This window comes from Bemisia tabaci, chromosome 5, assembly GCF_918797505.1.
Source record: "Bemisia tabaci chromosome 5, PGI_BMITA_v3".
Lineage (NCBI taxonomy): Eukaryota > Metazoa > Arthropoda > Insecta > Hemiptera > Aleyrodidae > Bemisia > Bemisia tabaci.
In genome coordinates, this window is record NC_092797.1 from 33,937,000 (window position 1) to 33,958,625 (window position 21,626).

General features: G+C 36.0%; 1 protein-coding gene across 2 annotated transcripts; it reads right to left on the reverse strand.

Annotated features, from left to right (window-relative positions):
- Window positions 1–918: 918 nt before the first annotated feature.
- LOC109037353 (uncharacterized) lies at window positions 919–21,495 on the reverse strand. Of its 2 annotated transcripts, XM_019051952.2 has the most exons (16): window positions 21,140–21,494; window positions 18,978–20,040; window positions 18,530–18,613; window positions 17,136–17,306; window positions 14,890–16,070; window positions 14,045–14,389; window positions 13,447–13,610; window positions 11,793–11,989; window positions 10,938–11,142; window positions 10,057–10,325; window positions 9,071–9,223; window positions 8,033–8,080; window positions 5,524–5,779; window positions 4,796–4,916; window positions 2,955–3,116; window positions 919–1,211 (listed from the first exon to the last, which is right to left on the reverse strand). In XM_019051952.2, exons 2-16 carry the CDS (start codon window positions 19,964–19,966, stop codon window positions 1,201–1,203), a joined length of 4,356 nt encoding a protein of 1,451 aa, XP_018907497.2. In that variant the 5' UTR covers window positions 19,967–20,040; window positions 21,140–21,494; the 3' UTR covers window positions 919–1,200. The 2 variants fall into 2 exon arrangements, with proteins under 2 accessions (XP_018907497.2, XP_018907498.2); XM_019051953.2 differs by lacking the exon at window positions 8,033–8,080 and having other exon boundaries at window positions 21,140–21,495.
- Window positions 21,496–21,626: the final 131 nt, after the last annotated feature.

The following is a 21,626-nucleotide window of genomic DNA, read 5'->3' on the forward strand; positions in this document are numbered from 1 at the left end:
CACAAGAAACAAAAGATGTCCAATGAAGATGGTCACTTGGGTCAGAAATGGGATATGATTTACTGTTTCTGAAGTCTCCCTAAGAGGTAGTTTTTTTTTTTTAATACTGAACTCATTGTCACACTTGACTGCTATGATTGAGTAACTATGTGTATAAAATTGAGAAATAGCTACAATCTGACAGATGTAAATTGAGTAAATGACCTTAGAACATCAGGGGCTTCCAAATAGAGAAGAGCCATTCAAGGCATTCTTGCCCTTGACTCTCAAGAAAAAATTTAACTTGGCTCTTTCTCATCGGGGCCCTCTGCAAGAAACTGAGTCATGTTTTGATGGTACGACTTATTCAAATATTTTCTGTGATCACAGGAAACAAAGACATCCAATTTGATAACATAGACTGTATTAATTAATGCAACAGACTAACCAACTGAGTGGTATCTGTTCAAATTTATGTACATATTAACGTTCCTTCAATAAACAATAGGACTTAAATCCAGTAAGCGCTTTTAGACAGAAAAATATAAATGATATAAAAATCATCGAAAAAACAAAAAGATATTTTAACTTAAATTTATTTCCGATTCCCTAAATTAAGACTCTTTATGAAAAAACTGAATAAATTAGAGACAGGTAACTCATAAGTTGAATCTACCTTCCTGAAAGTCCAGCGATATGACTCGTTTCAATCTGAGGATCAGTAGCAAAGAGGCTAAAGTTAATAATAAAAACAGGATCCCTCCTGAGGACCATACTTCCAAAAAGGATCACTGGAAAGGAACTTACAAGTGAATCCTCACACATATATTGCATGAAAAGTAAAATAGAACTTTCACACAAACAGCAGCTTTTCAATAAGCCTTCATGGAGAAAATAGTGAAAATTGCTGTGTTCAAAGGCAACAAAATAATTGATAACTTAAACAAGAAGGTTCATGTTTATTTGAACATGGACAAAGGGTTGATAAAATTAAGATTATGTGTAACACGTAAAATAAAATAAGAAGTAAGGCATGTTTAATATTATACATTACAGAGAAAGGGTGGCCTCGACCATAAAGTAGTTACACTTTTGTTTGAAGCTTTGACTCTCTCACATACCAGTTTCATCAACACAGAGATTCTGAGTGATAATATGATCCGCTGACACGACGACTTGCAAAGGTTCTTCTTCCGATCAGCAAAAGCCAACTCCAGCAGCTCAGAAACCACCTATGAAAAGTAAATCAAGCTCTCAAAAAATTACTATCCATATTCAATGACGAAAAAAAATAAAAAATAATTCATAGTTAGCACCATACAAACGCGGTAAGTGTAATGTTTGAGCTTAAGTAACCCACATCCCATGTACTAAACATTATTGTAAATGTTATTAAATTTAAATATTCATAAACTATTTGCTTCAGCAGAAAGCATAATGCAGGAGAAGGAGCCCAGATCATCCTAGGAACTGTGTGAAACAAAACAAGAGATAACAGCAAAACAAGTCCATTGGAAACGATGGCACTCACATAAATTGCTTGATGAAACATATACCTTATTCTTTCATTTTTGGTTATCTTTCCTTTCCTATTTTTCTCTTGAATATTTCTTCTTTCTTCTCCTTCTGTTGTAAAAAGAAACGTTTCTTGAAAAACCCCTTCCCCATACTATCTGCTGTAAAGTGACTAGGGACTTTTCCTTTTCCAATGAAGGTAAAAAGTTTAATTAGAGCAATTCCTTACACTATTCAGCAAAAAATTAATTTTTGTCAGTGCCTCAATTCAGAGATGGAGAGAAATAAAAGAGAAATAGAAAACAGAAATAGAGAGACCAGTCACCACAATGAGTCGATATGGTAATACTTCAAAGTCAACGACTGGTCTTCCTGAAACGCATAGCTGAGAGAAATAAAAGGGGGGAAAATTTCCTACATAACTTCTAATCTATAAAGTTATTGATAAGACAGGTTACATAAAAAAAAAAAAAAAAAAAAAAAAAAAAAAAAAAAAAAAAAATTAACATGACATAAAGTAATACTTCAAGAAGCTGAATATTTGGCCATTGACAAATTTAAATCTTTAGTTGAAAGACAAAGTCATATACAATATTCAAATCATCATTAAATGATACCTAACTTTTTTATCTTTTAGCATTGATGATGAAAAAATAAAATGAAAAAATTGCACCTGCACTGTTTAGTTTTACTGTCAAAACGCTCCAGTAATAATCCAACATAGAAGTGAAGAATATTATAATTATTTGTCTCCTGACCCCCGAAAAAAACACTCAATAAATTACACTTTATCCCGATGAAAAGATTTATGTTGGTTTGAAAACTGTAACCTTACAGAACATGAATTTCATCATCATTTAATTATCGAAATTCCAACGATTTGAACTTAAAATTACACATTGTGTTCGAAGAGGTTGAAAGTTGCAAGGTACTTCAAGATAGGCATTAGGTAACAGAGTACATAAATGGTAATTTTGAAACTCCTTTGCATAAAATCCACAGAAAATAAATTCCGAGCTATTTTAAAAACGGTTCTGCTGTTACTTCGATTGTCTTTGGAAGGTTAAATGCTGGACAGTAGTTAATTATGTTCAGAAACACCAAGAGCTACAGCTCTTTAATTGAGAGCTGATTTATTTACCAATTGTATAAGTTTGGGCAGCTTGATTTCAGCTTACTTAAAATCGTGCTTCAACAAAATAACAGGATACTATCTTCTCTCTATTAAGCTTGTTTTTTTTTACACACCTAATTTTCGAGAGGCTAATTTGTTTGAAGTCTTGTCCAGCTAGTCAAGGTATTAAAAAAGAAAAAAAGAAAAAGAAAAAAGATAAAAAAAGTACATTTGAAATACATTTGAAAATGGAAAGAGGGGAAAAAAGGAAAATCATAAGTCTGGAAAACTCAAAACAAAATTACCATCCTGAAAAGAACACAACCTCAAAAAGCTCACAACTTACCTGCATTGCCATTCGGAACGAGAGCAGGTAAATTAGCATTCTTCAACAAAGAACTTAGTGCGGAGCGAACTTTGTCTGTAGCTAAATTTGAAAGACTTTGCCGCATTGCCATATTGCTGGTGTACACTGCTTGACTGTTTGAATCACCACCATAGTCTAGACCTTTAGAAATAAACGTAATAATTTTAAAACAGTGAAAGATATTTTCGCATCATGCTTTTAAGCATTGTAGAATTTCACTCCTCTCTTGAGTGAAAGCATAATATGTAAAGATGTAGAAACGCTCAAATGGAATATCAAGGGGATGATTTACATGGTCAAGTCGTTTTTAAATAATCACTTTGGCGCAAGGAAAAAAAAGTATGACAAAAAATTTCTAGGCTGACTTACATATTAGGCTACAATTAGTTGTGATCCAGATTAAAGCCGAAATAATTAATAAGAGCAAATTATAGGATCAATTTGACGAGAGCAGAGAGTAGTCTGTGCACTCATTGCTGTGAAAGTAAGCAAGTTTCATTCATGTAACTTTTGCCGCAATCACACGCTGAATTTAGCAGCTGAATGTGGAAGTCAACAGTCATCGCCCAACGGCTGAAATTTCGCAAATTCGAGTTACTTTCATCCAGATGTGCGTCAAATCTACTCGAATAGTTCAGAAAAATCCAACATTAGTCCGATGGTTGCTGAGAATCGTCGCTGAATTTTGCGCGTCACGCGCAAAATTCAGGCATTGGGCCGATGACTTCCAGATTCAAGCCACATTCAGCGTGTGATTGCGGCATAAGACAAAAAGCCTTAGATTTCATACAAGTGCATGCCTTTTGTCAGTTACAGAATTTCACTGAGTCTCTGAGTCGTATACATTTTTTGATGGTACTGCATATTATCGAGAGTTTAACTTCCGAGAGGCTCTCCAATAACTGCTTCCACAGGCTAGAGTTGACATAAGCATTTCAAAACACCACTATTTTCAATATTGGAGACAAAGATCATCATAATAAAAAGAGAATAAAAATTGTCTACCTTCTACCTCTCTCCTGCTTCTATGACTCACTTGCGGAAATAGACAGTGTTAAAATATGGCACTGGGAAATTGGGACCACTGACATGTTTTCAGACTTAGCCCCTCCCCCATCCTAATTTTTCTTAACTACTTAATTTCCACTCTCTCTAATGGAAGTTAAGTTTTCAGAGTATTCACATACCTCATCAATTAATATATTTTGATTGATCCAAGGACACAATAAAACAAACGGCAAATTAATAAAGAAGAAAAATTCTCATCAAAATATATAAAATAGGCAAACAAAAAAAAAGAGTTGTAAAGTGTAAATAATCAACTAAAATAATGAGTCTGATGAACCTAAATTTAAAAGAATTGACTGATCATCCGATTGCATTCCTGCGTCTATACAACAGAATCAAAAGCGGTCCATGCAAACCGGCTTCTTTTCCTGGATATTTGGACTACATTTTGCAATGAAGAAATATGTACAACTTTTGCCTCATTTTAGTAACAGTAAAACTCTTCAAAATAAGAGAATAAATCAAGGGAGAGTCAATAAAGGAAGAAATCAGCTTTTCCTTCTGATTCAGAGGGTATGAACAGAAAATTGTTTGAAGATTATTTTTGTATTGGTCCAATCAGGAACTACCTAAATAGTCTTTTCCATGGATTTTTTCTGGTGTAAGACATGATAATCGAAAGGCAGGTGTAATAAATACCAAATCTTGTTTATATATTACACTGCACACACTGTTCAAAAATATTTCAACTTTTCACAAGTGGTGATAACTTCCTGATTACTAAAAGATAAAGGAATTAAACCAAGACTCACATTGAGGATAAAAAACTTGAAGTTTAGGATCTAATTTTCCTAATTTTTTGGCTGTGAGATGTGACTGTTGTAGTTCCACGCACAGAGTATCTATCAAATGTTTGTTTTGGGTATCAGTTTGCTGGAATAAAGAGGTAAGTTCATGACAAACAATGTAAAAATAATCGGTGCTATCAGTTACTAAAATATAAATAAAACTTCACCAGTCAAAATAATGGAGAAATAAAAACTGACAGGACTTTGGTATAAATAATGTGCATTGGCCTGAATGAAAGAAATGCCATTCAGAGACTTTCGTCAGAGACAAATATTCATATTCCAATTGGTTTTTTGACAAGAATTTCCAAAAAAACGCAAATACTTATCCGGATTATCAGATACGAATTCAGGCTCTATGTGAATCAACATACTTTTTCTAGAAAAGTTAACGAATAAAACAATTGGAGCAACAAGTTCACAAATCAACTTTTTAAAAATAAAAGGAAGGTATACTTAACACAATTCAGATGGAAGACTGACGGCATCATCCAGGTTTTACTGGATACTTACTTGCTTGATACTTTACTGTATTATTCCACCTTAATGCTCTATTCATGGTTAAATTTTAGAAAACTTTGCAAGGAAGGATCATCATATAATCAGTGCAAAAATGGAGCCTACTGACAAGACAGACACTTAAATATCTATCAAAAATCAGAAATACTAAAAACAACAGAAAAATCAAGTACCTCATAGCAGCTTCTTAAAGAGAGTAATTGGTGCATTGTGATAGGAGTTTTATTTATTAAGGCCTGTGAGATACTCGCCAACTGGGCCTGCAAAGATGAATTGGATTCTGCATGTAACGGGTGACTGGCTGGTGACAATTTCCTAGAATGTGGTAACACTCCGGGTGAGCCACCGGGCAGACTCGGCACATTGAAAAATTCATTCGGCTCCATTGAAAATCTACTACATGCCTCCTGTTTCAATAACTTGGAAGATCTGACAGAAACAAAATGAGAACAAATAAATAAAAATAAGTGAATGCATTTAAGTGCATTAATGAGAAAGGAGGGGACTTTTTTAATGAGTTCAATTCAATTTTTTGATGCAGAGTAGTATGATAAAACAATCCCTCAACCACATCTGCGGGGTGATTATTGAAATGATATCGACTCTATGTTGCCGCTTTGTCGTATCGCACCATTGACTGAGTGGCTCTCAGTCGATGGCGCGACACGACAAAGCGGCGACATAGAGTCGATGTCATTTCAATAATCACCCCGCTGGTATGGTAAAGTAGAAACCCGACTTCGGTTATTGGGGCCCAGTGGATGATCTCCTTGACATATCCATGAGCTCATTTGATTTGCATGGATAAAGTTTCTGAAAGATAGGTGCAAGGTTTTTGACCCTGGCACAAAAAGAGAGGTGCATTTCCTCCTGCCAACAGCTGCTGAGCAGAGAGCCGCTTAGAAGCAGAAGTAGATTTTTTTAAATAAAATTATCACCGTTGATGAGACTTGGGTGAGGAAGGACATGATGGTTTTGCCATTTATAGACAATGCAAAACGCACTTCAGCCCATCAAAATAACTTGGATGTCAACAGCAAACTATTGAGGATAATGAAAGTTTGCAAAAACCGGCAATTTTATCAGGCTATCACTTATCAGTAGGCAAATAAACCACAGAAACATTTATCAAGTCATTTGTTAGCCCATGGTGACACAATTTCAGTTTCTAATTAACTTAACCTTGTACATTGCATATAGTCTTTGTGCTGACGTTGATTCAATTGCATTGTACAAAAAAAATCACGTAAATGTACTCATTTGCAATTGAATTGGTATCGATTTGCGGGCCCATTTTGCTAGCTGTATTTTTTGGCATCCTTACGGGACTCTTGACTGAGTCGCGCTGAGGATGCTGCAGAGTCAAGCCGGCAAAATGAGTCTGCAAAGCGATATCAATCCACGATATCAATCTCAAAAGGTTTTTTTTACTTTATCATGAAAGGTTCTCCGTAATTATTTTATTGAGAGCATCGTAAGTTTCACAAACTTATTGCAATTTTTTGTACTTTATTGCATTGCTTGGACACCTCAATTGCTGAAAAATGCAGCTAGTAATCATGAAGTCCTACAGCAGTAAATGATCCATAGAAAAATCAAAATCTAATCTCTGCACCATATATAAAATTATAGAGGCTATGTACTCATCTTAAAATCGGTAACAAAGTAAGTGCACGGATAAAATATTATAAATTGTAACTTATTTACGATAAAATAATTTTGCTCTTTTTCTTAATCTGACCTTTTGAATCTTTGGGATTCTTTATCCATCACAGAGTAAAAAAAATCAAATCAATTGTAAGAGCCACAAGAGCAACTTCAAGGAAATAAACAAGAGGTTTGATTATGAAAATTATAATAATTCTTACAGTTTCAATGCAGGGACTATAAGTACCTGTAATGGCAGCTGTCTACTTGTAAGCCTGTTATAAAGCAAAATAGTCGGTGGTATCTACTTAAAAACATACGGAAAAGGACAAGGCAAAGTCCTTATGGGAATGTAGACACTGAGAAATCTGATGACTTCAAAAAATGAACTCGTCACACATCACTGATTCAAGGTCTCCAAGGACACAAAAAAATAGAAATGGTTTAAATGTAATCCAGAAGATATATTTTTTCAATGTATAGAGTAACAAGACAGCCTAAAATCACAATTCAGGGGGAAAACCTAATTTCATGGAGACAAAACAAGCCTGTTTTGTTTGATTTTTCATTGCTCGAGTTTTTTTGGGTGATTCGTCCCAGGTTTGGTCAAACTGGCGTGAAATATATCAAATCTGTTAAATCAAAAGTTTCGGTAGATTTTGACTTTTTAGCTCAAAAAAAGAGGACAATACCCTATACAAATGAGCCTAAATGTATTTTATTTGTAATGTATATATTCCCAGGTGCGAAATCCTGCGATCTTGAATTTTCAGCATGTCTGAATGCAAGTACTCTTGTTTTCTATAACTATGATTTTTAGCCATTTTAAAAGGTACACACAGACGTTCAAGAGTAACAATGTTCTTAACTTTATGCCCCTGAACGTTTTTTTTTTTCCAGCAGGAACTGAAGATGAATTAATTTCCGAGTCATCAGATTTTACCAGCACTAAATTCTTCGGAAGATTTTGCCATGTACTTTTGAAATGATAATAAAATAAAATGGAGTAAAATAAAATAAAATTGGAAAAGGTACCTATCAGCAGTAATAAGAGGTTTTTTCATGCCAGCAGCCAATACTGATCTGAAATGAATAAGCATGCGATCACAGTTTATGATTAAAAAAAGCACTGAACTACATGTGAGACACAAATACAAGAAACACAGACAGTTACATCTATCTATTGCACTGAAGCGAGAAATATGTGGCTATTGATAAATCATGGGAAATGACTTCCAACACTTTTAGAGGGGAAAAGATATAGTGGGAGTAGTGATAAAGTATTGTGCGCAAAATAAAGAAATAAAATAAGATTTTAAGAAAAAATTTAAAAAAGCCAATTTATTGACAAATATTTGAAGGCTAAAAACGACTTAAGGGGGGAAAAAGCCTCAAAAATTAGATGGAATATTCTGATTTAATATGATTTTAGCTTGAGCGAAATATGCACTTATATCTCAATTAGCTGCGGTGACTCACTTATTCAGTGAAATAGTAGTAATCTAAAAACACAGATTATCTGAGTCAATGAATCACAAGTCAATAAAAAAATATTGAAAATTTTACTGATGCGTATTAATATGAAAAATAATATTTGACTTGGCCTACTTACAATACATCTCCAACAACAGGGTGAACCACTCCCTTTTCATAATTTTCCCTTCTGCATATTCCGTTTTTAGAGAAAAACATTTTAAACTAGTTCACAATAATGATTATATCTGACTTGAGGATTTTTTTTTTTTTTTGGCTATGTGGGAATGTTTGACACAAAAATTTTGTGAGAGTATTTTGGCTAAATCAGCAATTTTTTTGCAGAATTTTCAGTTGGAAAACTGAATAGTATGGATTACTTTAGCATTCTGTGAAACTAGACGGCAAGGATAAATGAAAATAAAATGATATCAACGTCAAACAAAATAGAACAGCAGAAAAGATAAAAATTTGGCACATCATGAAAAAATAACTTATCTAAGAATTTAAACGTTAATTAACAAAACAATAGAGAAGAGAAAAGAAAATTGCCTGAAAAAGAGAAGCAAGCTACATATATGAGACAAGTCATCGACTTACCCACTACCCGATAGTTCAAAATTTTCTTCGAAGGACTTATTCTTCAATAAAGGTTGCTTGGCAGCTATTTCTTGTTCACGAAGAAGACGTTTCCGTTTTTTACTCCACAATTCATGGCAATCTTGCCATGTAGGTAACTGAGGTGGAGGCATTCTAAGACAAAAAGAGCACCTCATTGATAACAAGGAACATGTCGAGAATCAATGAAATTAAGTTTAAAGAGAAGGGATGGAAACTGAAAATTGAGAAGTTTCAAGTAGGTATTATTGTTGGTTGCCTATTACAGATGCTACTAAGTCAATGGTCAAAAGAAAAAAAAAAGAGAAAAAAAAAGAGAAAAAAAAGAAGAAGAAGAAAATGACACAGGGGTGGGAAAGCCCCTTCAAAAAAAGGCATTGTAATCAGTTATAATTTTGGTCACACAATAATAGGAGAAAAAATGAAATTTCAAGGAGCAGTGAAAGAGAGGCTTTCTGAGTTTTCAGCAATTTAAAATCAATGACTAGAAATTTTTCATGAGGATGGGGTGTTTAAAAGTAATATGAGCCTAAAATCAATGAAAAATGTCATTTTGAGGGGGAAATTTTGCAATTACAAGACCAGACCTAATGGATACCCCCCCCCCCTCCCCGCACACACACGCACATCAGAATTGCATAATCTAGTGAACCACTGGGGACCACTGACTGCAAAGACATTATTATGCAGATCTTTGGGGGTAGTTTTCCACTCTACTCTAATGGACGGCCTATGCTGTTCAGGCTATTCCTGTAATTTGATGCTGTTAGGTCACTAAGATTAAAGACTGTAACTCTGGAAGTAACAAAAAAATATTGAACCAGGCTTATATCAAGCACAGAGTGCAGTTTTCTTCATGCTATAAGAGCATCAAACAGGTGCGTTAAAAATTTTAAAAGATACAGCGTCTTCTAAAATTCGAGTTAGTCTGTAAACTGAAGAAGGATGAAATGAACGAGAAGGCTTACTTGTCAGGGTAAATATTTTTGAGCCACTCAGACTTTAATGCTTGCTCAGCAGTAAAGCGCTTGTCAGGATCCAGCTCAAGCATTTTGTCAAGAAGGTCAAGAGCATGACTAGGCATAAAGGAAAAGTCATCTCGCAATCTACGTCGATGAATTTTCTTTGGTTTCAAAGTGTGCCAGAGACTTAATTTAATGACATTCGGCCAGGCAGCGGGAGTTGGCGTTCCACAAGTCCGTGATATGCATTCTAGTTGTGCTGGTTCTGAATTTGCCTGATGAATCAAAAATTAAAGTGTGATTACATATTGTAAAAACTAATTGATTTACAGTAAAATATTATTTAGAGGAAAAATATGAACTCACAATAGTTTCCTCTTTCGAGCTATGAATTGAAAGAAAGAAAAAAAAAGAGCGTTTCAAGTGTCTTCTTGAGTGATGTTTATCACTGTCAGCCAGGGTGTTTTGATTGTCTGTAAAATGTTTTAGTATGTTTTTCTGTCTAACATAGGATACCCATGGACCAGTAAAAACTTAGAGAAAAAAAAAAGTAGTTGCATGTCTGACATCTTGGTGAGAGGTCAATGATGAAATTGGTTGAAGACACTTTTGTCATCGATTTTCTTAAACACAGTGTGGTTTATGAGAAACAAATATGCTTTATCAAGTGTGTAACCTCATATTTTTTGTTACACTACGCAAAAAAAAAAAAAAACAAAAAACAAAAAAAAAGGAAGAAAAGAATGCTACAATCTCTTTCCTATATTTTCTATTTCACATTTGGCAGGAATATTAACACAATATAGAATCCATCTGCACCACCGTGAGAAACAATTGGAAACTGTGACCACCTCTTTCTTTTCTAGATGAAGTAAAGAAATGTTTACCTGGAACAGTGGTTTTTTCAAGAACAGTTCGCCTAAGATGCAGCCGCAAGACCAAACATCTATTGCTGGACCATATCGTTCTTCGCCAAGAAGTAACTCAGGTGGCCTATACCATAAGGTAATGACTTTGTTGGTGTAAGGTCTTTGACGATCCTCTGCATTATACAATCTAGCCAAACCTAGATCAGCCAATTTGACCTCTCCCCTGCAAATAACAGTAAACAAATAAAATAAACAGGAAATACCTGGTAAACATACTTTTAAAATACTTACAAAATTGATACATTATACTGTAACTTTGAAAGGTACAAAATTATATTGGTTCATCCAAGGGGGGAGGGGGCTGGAGAAAAGGCAGTTTCTAAAGTTAGAAAAAAAGAACAGGAAGTGACAAATGAACGGGCCCCCCTCTACTTCTTCTTCTTCTTGCTATTTTACTGGCTTTTACTCCAGTAGAGGAGCCTCTTTATAATACATCTGAGCTGCTTTCCAAAGCGACACATATTTTATTATGATTAAAAACTAATATGCAGCTCCCGACTCTCGGTAGCTCTCCCAACTCTTTACAATACACAGAGGAAATTTCTCGGTCACAAGTTTAAGGGAGCAAATGTCTTGAAAATCAGCTATTTCAAACTGCGCATGCAACGCTGATCAGACAGAGAACTTCCCTTATTCCTTGATTCTTGTCGATTGAAGTTATGAGTAGACTTTCAGGGTAATTCGTCGAAAGGGAAAAAATTTGAGATCCATGAAGCCTCTACTTAAGAATCTATAAAAAAGCATGTATTTAAAAAATGGAGGTTGAAAGTCTTCAGAGAGAAGAAATTGATGCCGAAAAAAAATAAAACTTACTTGTTATTCATAAGTATATTGCTACATTTAATATCCCTGTGGAGGAAATTCTTTTTGTGACAATAATTCAGGCCATCCAGTAGCTGTTTCATTATACATGCATTGTGGATTTCATTGAATTCTACCATGCCAGACTCTAGAAGACCCATTAAATCGTGATCCAAGTATTCAAATACAAGATAGAATGAGCCTTTGTCCTGAAATAATAAAAGTCAGAACCATCAAATTTTCACAACACTTATAATGGGGTCATTTTATGACAAAAACAAAAAAATAATGAAAGGAGGGGGCGGTATATTAGAAGACTAGGGGGCTATGCCCCTGGCCGCTACGCGGCCCAACCCCCTGAAGGCGCTCCGCGCCATCAATGGGCCGCTTCGCGGCCCTATTTTTACCCTCCTATCGGTGTTAGTTTTATTTTTCCCCTAAACAATTACGATATGAGGTATACTTTAATTTTAAACATTACTTAAAATTACTTTTAAATTAAAAGGACGCGTTTGGAATGACTGCTTGATGAAATATTGCAGTAAAACAATGCACAGTGATAGTCATAGGTAATCATTAAGACTTCGTGGGTCGGGGATCGAACCCACACCGAGTTCAGAATGGACGCATTAGACGTCTTAGACGACTCGACCACCGCTCGATGAGTGGACCCCGGCGCGAATCTTGTGTAAATAAGTGTAGAGCTGATGCGCAGGCTACACAGCTACTGCGCAACCTCCTTGACCACTGCGCATCCTCCCGCGCATAGCGGTAGCAGTACCGGAGCATTCTGTAAACTCACTCACTTTTATAACGTGATTTTAAAAAAACCTGGGTCCTTTTTCCAAAATCTGATTACAGCGGGCTCATCTAGGGCCTATTACCTGTCGATTAACGAAAAAATCATGGAAATCGGCCCGGTAGAACGCTCAAACAAACTATGACAAAAAGTATAAATTTACATTGTTTAAATGGGAGAATTTGCAACTTTACCACGTAATATAAAAAAACCTGGGCCATATTTTGAAAATCTGAAAAGAGTTGGCTTATCTAGAGACAATTGCCCGTCGATTGCCGCAAAAATCATGAAAATCGGCCCGGTAGAACGCTGGAACTAAGCGTCACCAGTTTCGCAAAATTAGGAGGTCTTGGAGCTTATAGTATAGATACATATATAGGAGACAAAGATAATGAAGTCAGAGAAATTTCTGTTCTTTGTTTTCAGTGATACTCGTTGTGCTTGAAAAGCGCAACAGTTAAAGTATGTAATTATAATGCTGTAAGAAGTTCCCAGACAACTCGACACTTCCAAAATTTATGCATCTTCGTGATATCATTAACAATCCACATTTTACTTAGTTTGAAGAGTAAAAGAACATCATTAAGTATCACAGAACTTTTCCCTCTTGCTATGGTTTGTTCTTTTTCTGAGGAACCATCTTCACATCCACAGGAAAAAGTGTTTTTTTATCGCTCTTTTGGAACTTATTTGAAGGAGATTCTGTCTCACTGTTTTCTGACAACTTTAAAAAACAACCATATTCAGGCGAATCACTCCTGAACTAAACCGACCTGTTTGCACTTCCAAGGCTCACAGGATTTGAAATTAAAATCTTGGTTAACAAGATAAGATGAATAAAGAGATAACATTATGTGGACAAAGTACCTTTCTAAAGTCCAAAGCATCTTGCTTGTCAGTCACTATTTCTTGAAGTTTGATGATATTTTTGTGGTTCAATTGCCTAAGGATCTTGATTTCTCTAACGGCAGTTATTGGAAAACCTTCTTTCTCATTTTCCAGTCGGACCTTCTTCAAGGCCACAAGATCTCCTGAAAAAATAAACATTGATAAAGAGGCGGAAGACATGAGTTGGAGAATCTTTTCTTTGAGAAAATACATCCCTCTTACAAGCATGCTGCAGCAATCTAAATTAAAATTAGTTGTTCACTAGCTATCTACTAGGGGGTTATGACTGAGATAGACATTTTAAATCTTCACTCTACGAACAAAAGCAGATTGATAGTTGAGGCTAGGAATGGTTCCAAAACATTGATAATTTCTTGTGGTCATAGGCCATCATGTAAAAATAAAAATGAAAAAAACCAGGAAGAGGTGGACTTTTTGATGATACTGTACGAGAGATTTATTGTAAGAAATTTTATTAGAAGGCCAAAGAAAACTTTGAATAAGAATTATGTCAACAAATTTAGAAGAGAATTGGAAAAAACCCAATCGATCCAAAGAGGAGAGGGGGAAAAAGTACCTGTAGCTTTGTCGCGTGCTTTGTACACTTGGCCGTATGTTCCTTCACCAATTTGAGCGATCACTTCAAAAACATCTACACAACGTTCACCCCAGTCTTTGATTTGGTTGCTTTGAGGAAAACTGGTCCTTGACGGTCGTCTTTTGTGCAATATTTTTGGCCGGCGCAATTTGGTTGTGCTGTGGCGAGCTGCTCTGGCTGCTCCTGAGTCAAAATTACCTTTGGCATAACCAGCATTGCTACCTAGTTTCATTGAGCGATCTAGATTGTTCACTACAGATTTTGATGGTGGGGAGAGCAACAAATTATCATCATCAGGACTCAAATCTTCCATTCCAGAGACAACTAGAAGAAAAAAAACAAAACAAAAAAAAATTTAAGTTCCAGACACTCACACTTGAGTTAGAAGTAACTATCAAAGAAATATTCAGTCCTATCATGATAATTCATTTTCGAGCTCATATGTGAGATGATTTTTATTTCCATTTCTTTTTAAAAAGAAGTATCAATACAAACTGAAAATGTTAGATACTTGAGTTGCTGCAACTGACACTGTGTTTTGCTGCTGTGCGTAACTTTCAGCATATATGTGCAATTGGTCTCATATGAGAGAAATAGCTCAAGCTGCCCTTCCCTACTCTCTCCCTCATTTTATGCGCACTTTAAATTTCCTCTTGCCATTAGCTTCAAGCATTTTCTGCACTCTTCCACCTTGCGATACACCTTTTTTCACTGAGTGTAAGTCGATTTTTATAATTGGAATTGATGCTGGCTCAGTCTAAAAAGTGAAAGATCACATAAATAATAATTAGAAGTTACATGCTTATGCATGGGAGGAAAATTACCTGGTGGTAGTGGTAGGTCTTTAATGCCTCTTTTAGTCGGTTTTGGTTTTTCAGGCTCAGGCACTTTAACAGGTGCTGGAGGTTTGATTGGTTCAGGACTAGGAGATCTACTGGGTGGCGAATCGACACTTTCCAAATCTTTTGCATTAGTGCCTGGAGGCATGGGCAACTTAGTCAGACTAGGTTTTGACTTGACACTAACTGGCTGATGACTTCCTGTGCTTGATAACGATGAGCTAGGAGCCACTGTCTTCACCGCACTTAAACTAGCATGATTAATAGATTGTTCTTTATGTACACTACTTGGAAAAACATTATTACTATTTACTACAGGAGTCGAGTTCATATTGAAATTTTTACTTGGAGGATTCATTACGTTAGTCTGTTGTGTGTCGTAACTCGGAGGTGGCACAGGTGCTACCCACATATGTTGATCACTCGGAGCACTAGATGGTATGTTATGGACAGGATAAGGTTTCATCTCACTATATGCATTGCCCGATGAGTTCCACTCATTCATTGACTCATGATGACTAACTTGATGACTGGTTGATCCGACGGTTGGAATGTGAGAAATCGGGCCGTAAGAAACTGGTGCTGAAACTGGGACAGGTTCAGTAGGGAAAGGATTTTCAGTCATGAAAGCAGGATTCGGGGCTACACTATGACCAGGCTCAAAATTTGTTACTGGTAGAGGTTCTGTCAGCCCGAATAATGAACCAGGATTCAAATTCAATGGGTAGTTATTCACCATATTATTTGTCGGCGCTGAGTCTGTTCTATCACTTGACATTTGACTGTCATCTTGTAAAATTTCAATTACTTGCACCTGCGATGCATCACCACTATTTGAGTCATTGTTGGAATACTGATCTTTGTCTGAACCCTTTCCATCTTTTTTATCATTAGCAGCTAGAAGTTTTTCTAGGTTCCGCCGATCTTTGACTAACTCTGCAAATAAGCTTGTTTCACTCATTTTTGTCTTCGCACTTATTTCTCTCAGCTTCCTGACTGTTTCCCGGCTCTGAGAACGAGTACGCCTGCGACGATGATATGATGGTGATCTACTATGAGATCTTGAACGTCCACGTTTTCTTGAATGCGATCGATGATGACTTGGTGAACGTCTCCGCCTTCGTTCAACTGAGCGACTCCTTGATCTTGATAAAGACCTTCGTGACCTGAAATTAAAATAATTATGCAAAATGAGCTATAAATGATAAGACACTCAAAATGTCTAGGATTCCCTGACCTTTTCGTCCCAATCAAAAGAATCATAAAAAAGAACAAGGCTCAGCGCAATGTATCCATACCATTCATTAGAGACTCAAATTCCCAGGAGGAAAAATCTACAACAGACCGGGAGAGAGCCCTGCAAGACTTAGTGCCTTGGTATCAAAGCATCATGCTGTTAGGCAAAAAAATCATTTTCTTGGACAGGAGTTTGCAACTCCCCTGGCTACTGGAGCAACTCTCCCTGACCAATTTGACCTTCCTGAACATTCTGGAGCTGTTGGTCATGGACTTTTTGCTGGCTTGAGTAAAATGGTGCCCTTTTCTACCAATTTCTAACCTTGCAATTTATTTGTTGTGGGTTCAAAATTTAATTATGCAAACATGCCCGTACTGCTGTCTTACCTAATACGGAGTCAAAAAGGCCCTTCAGATACAATCAGTGATAAAAGTTATTAATTTTTAATAATCTAATCAATTTTTGAGCATCTTTATTAACAATTTTATGAAAATGGAGGATACGCTCTATGTCCTATTTACACTCTACATAACCCTACCCAGATACTTCAGCATCAGCATAAAATGTGACAGTGAAGTCCCAGCTTATTCTAAGGTCTGCATTCTATGATAACGCCTTCCAGCGTCTTTCAACTTGCAGCCCCAATGGATACAGTTTTTTTCGCTAACAGTCCGCCTCAAAAAACTTAGGTCAATAATTGTCAAAAATCAATGATTGTTGATGGTAAGATTTTACAGGAGAAAGTAACAGTTAATTTTCTGGTAGTCATCATTCTATGATCTCATTTCAGCTTTCTTGCTACAGAATTCAGATTTGGAGCCAACTCTTGTGAAAACCAAAAATAACTTTCAAAAAAAAAACCCCTGACTATGAAAATTGAAAAATAAAACACACTAATGATCAGTTAGGTTTGTTCAATTCAAGTGTGCCAAAAAGAGCAGACTTAAAGTTGAAGGAAAATTAATGCATAAAATAGCCTCAAGAAATAACTTACCTAATTGGTGATCTACTTCTAGATCTACGCCAAGAGGAACTAGTTTGATGTTTAGACTTCTTTTCCCTTTCTGGCCTTTCAACGATTACAGTTCTTCGTAACCGCTTATCAGCCTCTATCATTCTCTCTCTTTCTTTGAAGTCTCTGCTATGATTCCTTCTCTTCCGTTTTCTGTGGAGTGAAACATTAGATGGTAAATTGCGCAAAGGACAAACCACAAGTCTTGTTCCCAACTTCTCTGTGGGTAAACACAAAAAAGCTAGCGAAATGCCAATTTAAAAGCTTAGAGCTCATTTCATCAGCTCTTTTACGCGATACTGTGGTGCAAATTTGGTCTGAAACCCTTTACTGTTTGGCAATTTTAAGAAGAGTGCTAGAACCGCCTGTCAAATTTTAAGGTAATATCTCGAGATTGAGAAAAACGAAACAATCAATTCAGAGGGCTAAAAGAAAAGAGAATGGAAATCCAATCTGAATTAAAACAAACAGAGGCAGCGAGAAAGCGATAAAAATTCCATAAACTTGGCAATAGTAAATGAAACAATGCAATGTTTCCATGGAGACCAACAGAATTTGTTGAATCTTTAGGGGTCAGGGTTATCAGACTTCTACTTCAGTGCAGGGAGCAATAAGAAACTAAAACACAATGCTGTGCGTTTAAATGGAAAATAGCATGTTGACATTGCCATAACGTAAAAAATACAGAATGCTGCTGATTATATTCTGAACACTCAGGTAAGAAGACAAGGAGAATACATCTTCAAATATTCATCTTTGAACTCTCATTAAAAACAAAGCATTTATACATAGTTTGATTTACAGTGTTTTTCTTGGTTCCAGTACTTGAAAAGGTTTAAAACTTAAGACAAAATCCCGAATTTGTCACCTAAGAATTAAAAATTGCAGTTAATCAGTAAGTTCTTAACATAATAAGCTCCACAAGGTCACGATAGAGAGCTAATGAAATGAGCCTTAAGCTCATTGAACTTGAGTTTTGCTAGCACTATTTGTTCACTCATAAAAGGGTTGGTGAGAAAATTTTCTTGACATCTCTTTAGCATTAATTCATTCATTTATGACTCTTTAAATGAACGAAAGTTATCCTGTTGAAAATAATGATAGAATTCAACTAATTTCCAGAGCTGATGCTAATAATTTAAATTAAAACAAAACAAGTGAAATTTTTTTGAAGTCCAAAATATTTAAAAACAATGTTCTGCCGAGTCAGAGGAGCTAAGACGAATGTGGACTGATATATCAGTGACCTAATCCTCATAAAATCTTAAATAGAAAGAGTGAAAACTAAGTGAACTGACATGTCGGCATTGATCCATGCAGAAAACTCAAAAAGGTACCGAATGTTCTACTTAAAGAGAAAAAAAAAACAAAAATACCTGTGGCTGGGTGGAGGAGTGATACTTCTCATTTGAGGCGAATGTAACCTGACTGACCGAGAAGGACTGTTAGAAGTTGGCCACCTGCACAGATTGAAAAAACCCTAGTTAATAAATTCGAAGAACAGTGATAATTTATTGACTTGTTCTGATTTGTAAGGAAAAATGACAGGAATCACCCTCAGTTTTCAATTGTTGTCTAATTTTTTTTCATTCATTTTGATCCACCTTCAAGTTCAAACAACCCCAAGTGTCGCGACAGTGATGGTAAAATTTAAAACAGAAATCACTAAAACAATCGAACTCTGTGTCATGAACATGAACAAGAGGATTTTTCGTAAAAAATACATTAATTTAAAAGTAGGTGGTCCAAAAACAAATGCACATAGATTACCTAAGCTAAATACATGAGGGTTAAGGTAATAATAATAATAAAGATTCAACGTACTTAAATGTTTCTTCTCTTTCAAAACTTGGAGATCTTCTATGCTTTAACTTCTCATGTCTTGAGCTACTGACATGATCCAAAACTTCTTCAACGGGCGGAGAAGGAGTTGCTTTCCTTGAACTATCACAGCTACTTGACTTCGGTGGAAACGGAGGAGTGTGTGGTGAAACTGACCGCATTCGCATATCTCGCTCATTATTTACTTTTTCATCGCTTCGTAAACCAGGATATGGACTAGCTGGAGATCTGGACCCAGAATAGGACTTTTCATCTGAGATTTCTTTCACTCTGACAACAGGCCAATGGTCATCATTTCTCGATGAATAATAACTTCTGTCACTTGAATGCAAAGCTTCATTAGTGATTGAGACAGATATTTTTGGCTCGTTGATTATCTTGTCATTTGAATTATCACTCTCACTACTAACTAGGCTTCGACTGGCGCTGCGTCTTTTATGCTTTTTCTTTTTTTTCTTTTTACTAGATGTTGGACTGGTTCCATTTTTCTTTTCAGCATCCTTTTTCTTCTCTTTGTGTTTCCTATGTTTTTCACTCTTAGAGTGAAATTCATCATTGCGAGAAGGAGACCTGACCATCTGTTTTGGAGAGACCTCCCTGTCATTAATTTCTTTCCAATGGTCAGAATTAGTAGATTTCTCTTCAGAATAGTTGTAGGGTGAGGTGGATCTACTTAGATGTGCCGGGACAGGAGAGCGCTCAACATTCTTCCTGAATTTGTCAACTTCTTGAATGGCTCTAAATTCATGCTTACGGGAGCCGCCATCTTTTCTTTCTTCTTTACTAAAACTATCCTCACTTTGTATCTCACCAGCCTCAGGACTTGAGAGCTCTTCAGAGCTGACATCAGAATATTCCACTAACTTAACAGAAGAGAGGGCATTTTCTGCTTTCTTGTCTTTGGAATGCCTGTGACTTTTATGAGACTTTTTGGATTTACTTTTTTTACTCTTGCGTTTTTTCCCATCCATTTCATCGAGCTCTGAGACTTGATGCTTTTTCAGTTCATGCTCCTAACTGTTATTGATGGTGATCTCATAAAAACCTATAACACAAAAAGAAAAGGATTAGGTTACCAAACTTGCGTTTTACCATTGCATGCATCAAAAAAAAAGTGTGAAGAAATAAGATACTTGATTACAAAACGGTATACGAAGTAAAGTGAAAAAATGAGTTAAACTTAATAAAAAGGGGTTAAAAATTACTAGCAGCCAATGAGCAGCAATTGAGTAAGTCCGCCCTGTTAAATGGACATAAAATAGGATTTAGATTACTAATACTACACTATAAAAAAGTCTTGGGTACTAAATGTCCACCTGAAACTTTGACGTTTATGATGGCCTCTGAAAGAACCCAAGGTTTTCATAACGCAACACACTAACCTACATAGAGACAATTATAGCTTGGGCCAAGTGCAGTCAGTCACATCTGATTCGTCTCTTTATCCCCTGCATTAGATTTTAAGTTGATGGGAGTAGGCAGAAAAAATTCGAAAAGGACAGACAACTTCAAACGCAAGTCCAAGTAGCGCACAGCCTGCAGAAAGTCGATAAAGTTTACGCCACAAAAGTTTACGCACTTCTAGACTGCGGAAGAAGATCATCTGACGATATTTTTAAATGTAAAGTGAATGGAAGAATAAAGATGGCTGATCTTCTGCTGCAGTCTAGAAGTGCATAAACTTATTTGGCGTAGACCCTAGCTTGCTCAGTTAAGGTAAGTAGTTACTTAATGCCAAAATAGAAGTGTAGAAATGGAAACTTGAAGAAATAACAGTACAGCAATCTAAAGGGCATTATAGATAGAAGGCTATGTGAACCTACAAAATCAGTATTCTTGAAGAGTTCTCAGTCGCTAGAATTTTACGCCCAACATACGATTGTAGAGAGAGGTTAGGATATCAGTCCTCCTCTGATGAACTCAGCAATTCTGATGATAGTGAGCATCTTGTCAGTGTCTCAGACAGATCAAAATTCGTAATTTCATGTCAGAGCTTAGCTAAAGCTTGAATTGTGTGGCAGAGGACCAGGGCCAAGGACTGAATTCCAGTATCAGGTCTGAGAGGATAGGTGAAAAAAAAATGTCCGACCAACGATCAAGGCCAAGCATGAGAAGGATAGATTGAGAAAAATTAGGGTACTCACTGAAGATTCCCGAAGAGGTTCAACACTTGTAAGACACTTTCCACCTGCAGTAACGATTTAAAATCTTTTCCATCCGACACAGAGAAATAATTCACGAATTTATACCACGTCCTTCACGTTGTAAAGCAGATTCATACTTGGCGAGATTGAATGATAACAACAAGACTACGCTTGATCTTTCATCATAGGGCGGCAAATTCTTGGTAAAATTCTTATTTCGACTAAAATAATTTAATTATGATAGCGTAAATGAATTTATCATGAGTAGGATGTATAAATCATGAAAAATTTGATAAATTAGAAGCAGCCACTACATCACTACAAATGAAGTGAATCGAGATTTGGACGAGCAGCCATCTTGAAGATTGTCTGTGACGTAGGAAAAAACACGGATTGGCGCGCTATTCAAAAAAGCACATTTCATGATGAAAGCTGTGTCATGGGAATGACCTAGATCTAACATTGAAAGTCGCATAATTGTGCATTA

Excerpts from the sequence above, each read along its gene's own strand:
- LOC109037353 (XM_019051952.2), bottom strand. The coding sequence starts at position 19,966 with ATGGATGGGAAAAAACGCAAGAGTAAAAAAAGTAAATCCAAAAAGTCT. Across the intron at positions 5,780-8,032 it reads CCTCTTATTACTGCTGATAG|ATCTTCCAAGTTATTGAAAC; the intron begins GTACCTTTTCCA and ends TGTTTCTGTCAG. Across the intron at positions 3,117-4,795 it reads TCAAGTTTTTTATCCTCAAT|GTCTAGACTATGGTGGTGAT; the intron begins GTGAGTCTTGGT and ends TTATTTCTAAAG.